Consider the following 12,500-nt stretch of genomic DNA (forward strand, 5'->3'; position numbering starts at 1 on the left):
CTAAACAGGCAGCACAAGAGCGAACGGGCCAGCGCTGATGTCACTGATGCAAAAGGTAATTGGCTCATCTAAAAGGACCCTAACATCTATGCGTTGCAATGATTGGCTGAGCAGCGGTCGAAGAACCAATCAATGCAGCGCTGGATAAATCAATGTGATGGCTATGATTGGTTTAGCCAGCACTGCATTGATTGGCTGAGCAGTGGTCGAAGAATAAATCAACAGCAATCGCGTTGTGGAGGCGGGATTTAGGATTTGGCTGAGCCACGGCCAATCACAGCCATCGCATTGGTTCATCCATTGCTGTATTGATTGGCTGAGCAGTGGTCGAAGAACCAATCAGAGCCGTCGCTTCTTGGAGGTGGAATTTATGAATCCCGTAATCTGGAAGTGATGTTGATGAGCAGTGCCAAACATCTAGAGAGCATCGGGAGGGATCTGGACCGAGCCTGCTAGGTAATGTATTCTTTTTATTAATGTAGTGTAACTAGGGCTTATTATCAGGTAGGGCTTATATTTCAAGCATCTCTGAAAATAAGGCTAGGGCTTATTTTCGGGTGAAGTGGGGGGGTAGTACCACTATATACAGTAGTATCATTAGAACATAGGGGGGGTCAGGGGTATGGAAGAGAGGAAAATGCAGCTTTATGAACTGCAATGATATCATACAGAGCCTTTTTAAGAATGTGTTGCCCGGCACAAACAGCACCCCTGGCAAACAGCTGATGTTGAATGAAGGAGCTGAGTCCATCCAGACATTTCCCCTGAAATCTTTGGATTGTATACATATTTATTTATACCTACTTTTTCACTCCTATTCACATTTCCTGATGAAATGTGTTGGGCTGTAACCCTTTCACTGCTGGATAGATGAAATGCTCCTCACACGGCAGTGATAGCAATTTGGCATCACCTAAAAGCGCTATTTATTCCGTTTGAAAAACAAAAATGAAAGATTTCACCCCGTGCAAAGCAAATCAAACAGATATAGCATTCTGAAAACATCAAAATCAATCACTCTAACCTGCATGATTTTTTTCAGCTGCATGTGGGTTTTGTTTCCTAAATCCTAATCCATGTGTCGTGTGATGCGAGTTGCACACAACAATCTCAGGCGAGGTGCTCCTGTGTAAATACACCCTTAGGGCTTATTTACATGAGCGTATATCGGCCGCCGTTTTCACAGCCGGCCGATATACGCTACGTTCTGATGTGGTGGCTTTCAATGCATCAGATCATACAGGCGTATTCCCGCGGCGTAAAAGCGCCCGGCTGGCCAATAAAGCAACGGGCGCTTTTACACCGGGCAGGAAAGATAGTCCTGAACTATCTTTCCACTCGGAATACGTCGGCTGCTTACATAGACTCCTATTGGAGCCAATAACAGCAGCCGGAGAAGGGAGGTGGGAGGGAATTTAGCAGCATGACTGCTAAACTCCCTCCCCTTCTCTCCTCCTGTCTCCTCCCCTCAGTCTGTTTGCAATGGGAGGTGGCAGGAGCTTAGCTCTGCCCCCTCCAACTGCAAACAGTCGGAGGGGAGGAGAGAGAAGGTGAGCCGATGAGGGGGAGACAGCTTAGAAGAGCTATTCCAAGTGAAGAAAGTGGCAGCATTCAAAAAGACAAGTACAGGCAACGTTTCGACTAGGATATAGTCTTTATCAAGCCTGCTTGAGCTGCAGAAATTATGCTGCGCTTTTTGTTGAAAATTTTCTATATGTACTTTCATTTTTACGTGTAGATTTTTGCTGTGGATTGTGTAGCTTTTTGTGGTATGATGCATCCTGCACTGAGTTCACACTGGAAAACGTAATTTTCAAATATCAACAAGCGCAGATTTCCAAGCAGATTCAGTGCGTTTTGGAAATGTTACAAAATCCGCAACAACAGTGTATTTACAGATTTTGGTGCAGTTTCTATGTTCTCAATTGATCTTGTGGTGAAAATCCGCTGCAAATTCCACAACATTAATGGGCCTGCTGGGGATTTGTATTCCGCAGCATTTGTTAAATTTCTAGCATTTCCACAGCAAAAAAAAATCCCGCTACATATGATGGAGATTTGTAAAGTCTCATTTGCTTGGCTTGTACAGTAAATACTGCAGAATTTCTGCAGCGATTCTGCTAGTAGCAGAAATTCCACAGCTTTCACTGCCTGTGTGAATGTGGCCTTACACTGCCTTCCTGCAGAGATTACTGGTACATTAGCAGCAGAGTACCAATATAGGGGTTATATCTTCTTTTTGTGGAAATAAATAGAAGTTATTGATAAGGAAGGAAACCTCGAAGCAGAACGAACTGGGGCTGATGCTTCCACATATCTAACGCCATGATGTGGACTATACTGTAGCCATCATCCACCACCTCCACTATCCTGCTGAACTATATGTACTCCCCAGGAGAGCAATAAGGCGATAGAAGTACCAACACAGCCCTCTGCCTCCGCAGTGTGGCTGTATACAATCTATACTGGAGCAGCTCATAGAAATCCCACCAATCAGCACCGGATCCCGTCAGGGGGAGGGAGGTGTATTACTTGTCTCTCTGCCTGACTCTGTCCTGCTGCCATGTGGATCTAATCCCCCATGAGATGAAGTGTACTGGAAACTCCATCTGAAACCCGGGAAGAGGAAGAGGTAAAAGAATACATTTCATTTTCCTGCCGCCCTCCGCAAGGAGCCGCTCAAGGCACTGGACCTCCAGTGCCTATTGGCAAAATGGCCCTAGTTCTTCTGGTAGACATGGTTGTTTTATCTCAAGCTCTATGTTCTCCTCTTTTCTCATGATGTTTCCATCAAAGTGACAACTGTTAAGTGTGTGTGAATAAAGATATAAAATCGCACATCACATTCTAGTATAATCATATGGCATTCTGCAGAGTGCCATTTACATATTACCTAAAGCAGTGTCTTAATATAATCTCAGGTTAACGTATGTATATTTTTATCGGTAGTTATGTTAATATGTTGGCAATGAGGGATTGATCTTTGAAGCTGCAATAAATTTATGTATGAAGTAGGAGTACCTCACTCTCAATTGACACCTTAGGATAATTAATTTATTTCAATATCATCTTAGTTTTTACATCACATGTGACCCACTTATGAATCATCGGCCATTTAAATTAATTAGGAACACAATTTACAAAAGTGAAGTTCTAATTTCTACCATACATATAACATCTAAAACATGATAAGATTTCTTATTCTCCTTTAAATAAGAAACTTGCTTGGAAGGAAACTACAGTCATCCCTGAGAGACACCTATTATTCATACCGTTACTATGTGTATTCAACTAATAACTAGCATCCAAAAATAATGTGCTATAACACTATAGCACATCATAATGAGCAATAGGTATCAGGGGAAGCCGGGAACTCCATCAAATGCTTTAATTACGGTAGCTTTATAGCCAGGACCCATGGAAAGGGCAGATAATGAATCTGTAGGGAACATCTGTAGAACACAGAGATTTGGTGATTAAAGCGAACCTCCGAACATGGAAAAACAAAGATGGTCAAACCACTTCTCTGACTACCTGATGGACATTGTGTACTAGTATGCGTTATTAGTCTAAAGGCCCATTTAGTCGCACAGATGATTGCTGAAAAGATGGCTTTTGAGTAATCCTTTTGCATAACCTGCTAATTGGTACTAATGCCCATTAGTACCAATTAGCAGCCTGTGAGCTGCCAGGAGTTGAATTTATTCAGAGGACCGCCTGCTGTTCTCTAAATAAATTCCTTTTATTCTGCCAGTGGGGCTGACAGCTGAGAACAGCTGAGACAATGCAATCAGCTGTAATCAGTACTCTCCGGGCACAACACAGTGTGTGGTCCATATTATCAGCTGTTCAGCAGAATGACCGTTTTCAAGCCAAACTGAAAACCATCGTTCGGCAGAAAACTGAAAGATGGTCACATTTAGACACAACGATTATCGCTCAAAAGATGGCTTTTGAGCACATTTTGAGCAATATTCATTGTGTCTAAATGGGCCTTAAGATATTACATGCTATTATGAGCAGCCAGCACTGCTCATTTGGGCATAACTGGTTAATCAAAGCAGGTGTAATGTCTTAACCCTTTGCAATCCAATTTTGGATTCAGGGTTTCCTAGGGGTTTTTCTCTTTCTGCCCTTATACAATGGTGCCATTTGCTGGTTAGAGCCAGTACTGTGATATGGGACACGCTGGAGAGGCCCCCGACAACAGAACGGCCAGTAATCTACAGTAAGAATACCTTGCCGGACGTCTTCTGACATTGGAGCTGTACAGCCTTCAATCAGAATGTCTTTAGACGTCAGACAGTGGATTGGAAAGGGTTAAGGTCCTTTTACGCAAAGATAATTTTTTTAAATTGCTGAAAGATTAAAGGTCCATTTTCACTGAAAGATAATTGCTCAAACGACAGTTTGAGTGACAGTTTTCAGCAATCATCTTTGCATAACTCTAAGTAGCTAATTAGCTACTTAAGAGTTAATGTAGGCGGAGCAGGATACCACTGCGATAGCGCCAAGAACAAAGCAGCTACTTTGTATATGCAAATAGCTGCATTGTTCTCTGAGTTTTCCGCTGGTGTCCCGCTGAGAACTGCCTGCGGGATACCAGCTGTAAGAATACTATCAGCATTTGCTTGCGGCGCTGATAAGAATCATCATTGATATCTAGCTAATCACTATTTATCTTAAATGGCCTCCCTATCCAGCACAGCTTCCTTGGTCCTTGCTGTTTCGGTCCTGGAAGAACCTGCAGCTGCCACGTGTCTTTAGCAGTGATAATCTATGAATGGCATATGACCATTAAAGCCTGTGATTGGCTGAGCTGTCACATTTACAGTACAATGAACAGCAATTTACCACTGCAGCTTCTTCAGGGACTGGAGCAGCACGAACCAGGACAGCTGCTCTGGATAGGGAAACCAATTAAAATGGTAGTTTTCATTTACTTTTATTATTGTCGACTATTCCATGGCCAGAATTTTTTTACGTTTCAGAAAATCCTGTTAAATACCAGAAACCCCCCTTTGATATGGCACAGAACTACCAGATAATGTGCACTCTTACAAAATCAAAAGCAGTCAACTTATTAGAATACTCAGAACCAAAGTTTTTTTTAGTTTACTTATTAGTATTATTATTAGTAAGTTCATGGAATATGGCAAGAAAGTAAAAGTACCTGGAAAAATCAATGCAGCTGTTGCCTCTAGTTGTACGAGAACCCAGAAGCTTAGTTCTCCAAGACGACATGAGAACACAGGTGGATTTGATTTGCAGAATCTGGGGCAGGCGGCTACCCCGGATTTCGCAGTAAAAAATGCCCATAGCCTCCTATGGAGACCCGCTGCTTCCTGCACATGAGCGGAAATTTTTGCTTGTGGCAGAAAAATCGCAGCATGCTCATTTCTGTGCAGTTTTCCGCACCAACGGCTTCTATTGAAGTCAATGGAAGCCGTCCGTCCCGCGGCCCTTCAGTAGTGAGCAGTGCAGAAGGGTTGTGAGATCCTCGTCACATCTAGCAATGGTGTGGCTTTTTCTGTACCGCACATGCCCGGCGGCCGGCACTCCCGCAGTACAGAAAACGTAGAATCTGGACAGGTGAGCGGGGTCTCTGGCTGGGCACAGGGTTGGATCCTGCTGCGGGATCCCGTATGCCAGATTTGACCCTGTCGTGTGCAGGAGGCCTAAGAGAAGTCTTATACATTTTCTATGACTATGTTATAATCCAGAACATTTGTTAATTTGTCACACATTAGTTTCAATTAATAATAAATAAATAATAATACTCTTTATTTGCATACCGCTAACTTATTCTGCAGCGCTAGTAAATTATACTATATAGACACATCATTTTAGTCTGAAGTTCACCCTTCTCTCAATCAAGGCTGATATTTCATCTAAAGAAAGCAGAATGTAAGAAGTCCCAATTGATGTCACTTTTATTCCACTGTTTCATAAAAACGCAGTGAATACTCATGCAGTTGCATATTTCCTACGTTTTTATGCAATCCCATAGACTTTTACACACTTTTATGGACAAAAAAAGGACATACTGCATTTTTTTTTTAACGAATCAGTCTGTGAAAAAAAATGCTCCTCTGAATACATCAATGCAAATCAATGCTGTTGTATGCTGTTTGTATTACATCCATAGAAAAATATGGACATGATACAGACGGAAAATACACCCATGTAAATGAGCCCTAAAAAGCATTTTCTGAGTTGGTCAAAAACCCAGTTAAGGGAAAGGGTGGGAAATGTAAGAAAATAATTAAATAAGCATTTAAAGAACCTGTTAAATCCTTGGTCACACCAGTACCACCGATTAGGCCCACCCTGCTCATGGCTGCAAGGTGAAGTTTCCGCATTCTCATGTGAGTGCTGCAGACAATCACTTTCCTTAGCAGTATCTGGCACACGACCATTGAGTCTTATAATAGGCTTCAGCGGTTATGTGACTATACTAATAAGTCACTGCTGTAATCATGTAGACAAACACCGTCACGGAGGACGAAGGAGCACTGGAGTGGCGTGATATTTAATGGGTAACTAATGTTTCTTTTATTAGTTTCCCACATGTTCCTCCTCAGTGGAGTTTTTGAACAACTTGGGGAGCCCCATTAATAGATATAATGGCCACTAATGTGCCACAAAGCATGGTCAGCTTTTTTACAATTCAATAATTAAAATTGCACCCCCTTCTATTAACACCCCCCTTCTATTAAAGTGGCAGCTTTATTATTACCATGTCAGCGCATTAAACCCCAGAGATTTACCTGAGGTAATTCGAAGTGACAAACGTGTACAGTAGTACAATAACTGTGTGTCCTGGCCAGCATTTCAGCACTAGAGCTGTCCACGGAAATCTTCCGGGGTTTAACTGGATGGTCAGTGCAGCAAGCCCCGGAGATTTTCTGGGCGTGCCACTAAAGGGGTTAACGGGCCAGAGAGGTAGCTATCTTTAGCTCACTAGCCCAGGATGTGCTGCTTAGCCAACAACAGCCGTGAGGAGTGCTCTTGAAAACAATTTCAGCCTACAAGATACTAACTGGATCCTGGGTCTGCACCCTCTGAGACCCTGATCCGCAGACATCCACCAATGCCTGGCTTTGCTCTGGTCTAGCAGCTACAAAGAAATTTGGGAGGGCAGATTTACAATGCAATAACCCAAAGTGATAGTATATTTAAAACTGTCATCTTGATATTTCTCAACAATTAAAAGCAAGCTTGGATGCTGATGTACAGTATTGCAGGCGATGACTTAAATAAAACATAAAATCAATGAAATGAAAAAATTACCTTATTTTTGGGACAGTGAAATCAGAAGGCAGTTTAGAGATCTTCACCATCTGTGGTCTGTTGGGGAATTTTTCAAAGATACGTAGACGAAGCGGTAGTTTTTCTTTGGTGTCGGCATTTGCTTCACTTTGTTTCAACTAAACAAAAGCATGGAAAGAGAAAAATATTGAAGCACTGACTGCAACAAACAGAAGATGGCAGCAAAGGTACACTGCTTTATTCACAGCCTAGACGAGAAACCCATTCCATATGTTTGCAGTTCCAGATTAAAAGGACATTGCAGACAATACACTGCATCTATTTTAAAAGAAATACCCTGCATTGATTTACTGTGTTCATTGTTTATCCAAAGAAATTGCTGTTTATTAACCATTACCAGACATTTAGATATGTGCAACTTGGAGATAATGCATACTTGGCTTCTGTTCAAAGCTGAATTTATATTTTGTGCCCCCAAACTGTTTTTCTCTGCACCTCTCCCAGCAATACACATGTTCTAAGCGCCGGAATGACCCACACAGTATGATGGAAATAAAACACATGCAAATGAATCAGCTTTCTATATCCTCAAATTAAGATGAAACAATCCATACACAATCTTGTGATGTGTATAATCACAGGCTTGTCACTCTATTCCTTATCTATTAGGAATACAGAAAATGATTGATCTCTCACAGCATGATTCATCATTATTAAATGCCCTAATATATAATTGCAATAAAGTTAAAAACTGCTTCTCAAAGCACAGGTTTAGATAGAAGTGATGGGGGCCTATAGCAACCGCCAAAAAGTTGACCTCCTCTTGATTTATGTTCACACCATTGCACCCTTACATTCAGAACTAGTACTTTCATCCAATTCCTTCCCTTCAAGAAGAGAAGAGCATGCTCCCCTTGATTGCTAATATTATAGGTTTAGGACCACACATGCATCAAATATATCCTAATGGCAGGAGAATTCTGCAAATCTTTACTTGACATAATACATTTGCTAGCCCTTTAGTAGTATATACTAAATGTACTAATTACAAGTTTAATATGCTTCAGAAACCTTCAAAATGTAGTTTAGACCCCAAACGTAAACCAACAACGCAGCCTCGCACATGAGATAAAGTTTACCCTGCCCTCTACAGGTGAAAAATCATATTCACAGAAAACAATAAAATGAGTGTGTGTGTAATATATCATCAACAACCTTCGATTTGATACAATGGTGCTCGTGGAAAGTGAGAAGGACCTGGAATATCTGATCCAAAGCGTTTAAGACGAATGTGAGCGCATGGGGCTGTACCTCAACATAAAGAAAACAAAGGCAATGACTACAGCAAGTAATAGTACAGTCCATAAATAAATCAAAATTAGGAAATCGAAGCAGTTACATATTTCCCTTTTCATTGGATCCAAGCTTGACGGCAATGCAGAATCAAAACCAGAAATCAAACGAAGAATCAATTGTTACCATGCGGTGGTTTCTGGTCCTCCCGGGGCGGCGGTGTGCAGGGTCCCACGGTCAGGGTGCGCCCCCCCCGGCTTGTCCGGCTGCCGGGGGCGTGGATGCCTGGCCAGCGTGGTGCTGGTGGTGCGCGGCGCCATGCACAAGCACCCTTTCATTATGATCTGTTGGGAGTGGGCTGTCTCCCTCTCTCCGCCCCTTGGGGGAGGCTTTTGTTTAAAGGTCTAGCAGGGACTTGCAGTCACTGCCAGTTATTGGTTTCCCTCAGTGTGCTAGCTAGTCTGCCTCTGTAGGACTCCTGCCTCTATCAGCTGGTCTGCTATAGCTGCTACCATCTGCCAGGTTTTTCTATCTGCCTCGGTTCTGACTAGCTTGTTCGTGTTGGTTGCTTTTCAGCTGCCTTTTCTGTCAGTATTCTACCCTTCCGTCAGGTATGCCAGTGTTCCTTCTTGGTCCCTAGTGAGAGTAGGGACCGCCGCCCAGTTGCCCGCCTGGGGTTAGCCAGGAGTGGAGGCAAGCAGGCAGGGACAGGGGTTGTGGGTGAGATCCAGGGCAACCCGGGCTGGCGTATCAAGGGTAGCATACCGTAACATCAATGTTGGCTGCAGTGCAATGCAAGAAATGGCAAGAATATGAAAGGGCAAAGATTTTACCATTGCTACAAAGATCTAAATCATAAATGCAATTGTGTTTCCGATCTCCATATACACTCCGTTGGACACTCAGGCAGATAGAAGGAGAATTGATGTTTTCGAACTATGGTGCTGGAGAAGAAGGCTGCATATACCATGGTCGGCAATGGTCACCAACAAGATGATCCTAGAGCGTATCAAACCAAAAATATCACTAGAGGGCAAAATCACAAAACAGCTGCTCTCATACTTTGGACATATCATGCGAGCCAATTCTGTGGAAACAACATTAATGCTCAGCACAGTTGGGTCACGAAGAGGATGCCAAAAATACACTGGCTGGACACAATCAAGGTGGATAGCTGACAGCTGCCACGATCAGAGTAAGCTCTGATCACAGCAGATAACTGTTTAGGTGCCGCTGTCAAAGCTGACTGTGTGTCTAAACAGTCAACGGAAGGGATGGGACTCCATAGGCACTCCCTACATTGCGATCAAAGGGTGCTGATGGGCTAGCATGAAAGTCTATTAAAGGCGCCCAGGACTGCCACACATAGCTCCCTATCAAGCCATGTCCAAGATAGGGCTTTAACTCAATATTAAAAATCACTATAGGGACCTTTCCCACAGGAAGAAATTATGCTGCAGGACACAGCCACATCTGTGGAATTCCACAGCAAAATCCACAGGCCTGACTGTGCATTTTGACGCCGAATTGCAGACAGATTTTAAGCCATTTTCAATTCCACATCAAAAGCTTCAGGTAGCCTGTGGACTTTGGTGCGGTATTTACCACAGTTTGCGGTGCATCATATGGCCTATTCTGTTCCATATGAAAGATCCCATATACTACAAAACTGAACTTTTGCAGTATATAGTACAAGCAATCAAATTATTGTAAACTCAAGTCCCCTGAAGGGACTAAAGAAAAGTGTAAAAAAAAAATTGTAACGTTTTTGTAGTTGTAATCAAAGATTGAACATGCGTCAAGCAGTATCATGCAGCAGCAGCAAAAAAAAAAGGCAAATATAATTCTGGGTCATACACTCTTTGTCAAAACAAAATCAAGCACCTAGAAGGAAATGTTGTTTTGCTACAAAAGAATCACAGTATAGCCAAGGGAGATGTCAAAATATAGAACAAATTCACTGGGGACAGCCATAAAAAATAACCTTTAATAAGATATATGTCATGTCTGTCTCCTGAGATCTGTTGTACTACTACCTTTTAGGTGTGAGGGATTGTGCTAGCTAGGCGTGTCTGTCTCCAGTCGGCCAATCACTCTAGGTCAGTACACATAAAAGCTGCTTTCCCAGGTGTGGGTGTGTTCAGATTTCTCTGTTCTCATTGTCTCTCTGTGTGTGGTGTGAGCAGGTTCTATGTGTGGTGGCTGCAGGAAAGGTTTGTGTCTTGTGCCTTTGTTTGGTTATGTCGCTGGACACCTGGTTATTGTAGGGACTAGCGGTACAACCAGGAGCCATGACGTGGCCTGCTAGCTTCCATATTTTGACCAAAATGTCAACAAATACCTGGCATTTATAGCATTAACATCTGCTACTAGTGTTTGCGTATTGGCTGCTGTATGATATGATTTTGGCACGGTGTGTTTTCTTATCATATCCTGTTGTCCCAGTCGGTGGTGGCATGCATATGCGTCCTAGCCTGGGTGCGTGGGTTCCTAGGGACAGCAAGGGCCCAGATCCGAAGACCGCTGTGCCACCCCCTATTGGGACGATGTGCCCGCTTAGGTAGGTCCTTGATCATCTTCCTTTGTAAAAGATACGGAGAGGTGTTAATCCTTGTTTTTTTTCACCTGGTGTTCCCTATCCTGGTAACGTTCGTATGGGCCCGGTGCTCACTAGCCCTTACGAGCATAACAATATATCTAAAAACAAGGGCTGATACCAAAGGTAAGACAAACAATACACAAAATGCACAGCATATCTAAAAGGTCCGGGACATTGAAACAAATAATAATAATCTTTATTTGTATAGCGTCAACTTATTCCGCAGTGTTTAAATAGTCCAATTAGTCATAAAAAAAGAATAAACTCATGCGAAATTGCATTAGTCAGACAGAAGCAGCCATAGATTACCCAATATTAGTTGGTCCGTGTGCTGATACACTGCAAAACGCGGCATGCAATTACATCTTAGGCAGATATGTAAAATGATTAGAGTTGTGTCATGATTGCTACCTGGAATCTTAATAGTGGTTCCATCCTTGGCCTATAAAAAGGTTTTCAGAGGCTACTTGAGTGCAGTGAACCTCTTTTTCCACAAGCTTGTTTACCACAAGACATGGCTCTATGACGCAAATGAAGAGATTTCGCTGAGTTAATCGAGTTTGAGAAGGGGGCGCATTTTTGGAATGTGAGAAGCTGGATGGTGGTATCTACAAATTGCCTGTCACCTGGGCCGTTCTGACTAGACTGTTAGGAGGTGTTGGGACCAGTGGAAGCATGAGAGCATGCACACAAGGCGACTGGGCTCAGGATACCATCAAAAGATCACCAGTAGAGAGGATCGTGTGATCATCCAAGAAACGCGAGCAACTCCAGCTGTTTCATTGTGTGCTACCCAGAGACAGAGGGCACCAATGTAAAAGGCCCCTGTGTCTGATGAAACCATTTCCAATCGCTTGGCTGAAGGCCATTTGGTCTCACAACATCCATCACGTGTACTGCCTTTGACACCCACTCAACACAGCCTCCTTGTGAAGTGATATCGTAGATGAGAAACTAGATTGCTAAAAAGTGGACATGGGTTGTCTTCAAGCCTTAGTTACAGCAAATTTGGAACAATATGCCACATGACCAAACTGCACCTGTATGCCTCTATGCTTGCTTGTATCACATCTTGCATTCAAGCTAGAGCCGGCCCAACAGGGTACTAGAATCTCTCTTCAAGTGTTCAGTTTTCCACAATACATTCTCCTTTTGCTCTGATATTGTAATCACTTACTTATATCAACATTACAATCGCACATATAAAGTTTCATTCAATTCCAACAACTCCTTCTAGGTGCTTGATTTTTTTGACAATGAGTGTATTAAAAGGAGCATAGAATCTAGAACATGTGAGGTAATTATCCTCCTCTATTCTTTTTTTGGCCAGACCTCT

General features: G+C 42.7%; 1 protein-coding gene across 2 annotated transcripts in view; it reads right to left on the bottom strand.

Moving 5' to 3' along the window:
• NALCN (sodium leak channel, non-selective) overlaps positions 1-12,500 on the bottom strand; it is a 421,791-nt gene that overhangs the window by 124,924 nt on the left and 284,367 nt on the right. For both annotated transcript variants that reach the window (XM_066593014.1, XM_066593005.1), the window contains one exon: positions 7,294-7,430. In XM_066593014.1, the coding sequence (XP_066449111.1) occupies positions 7,294-7,430 (137 nt within the window). The remainder of the gene's footprint in view (positions 1-7,293; positions 7,431-12,500) is intronic.

Source organism: Eleutherodactylus coqui, chromosome 1 (assembly GCF_035609145.1).
Source record: "Eleutherodactylus coqui strain aEleCoq1 chromosome 1, aEleCoq1.hap1, whole genome shotgun sequence".
Classification (NCBI taxonomy): Eukaryota; Metazoa; Chordata; class Amphibia; order Anura; family Eleutherodactylidae; genus Eleutherodactylus; species Eleutherodactylus coqui.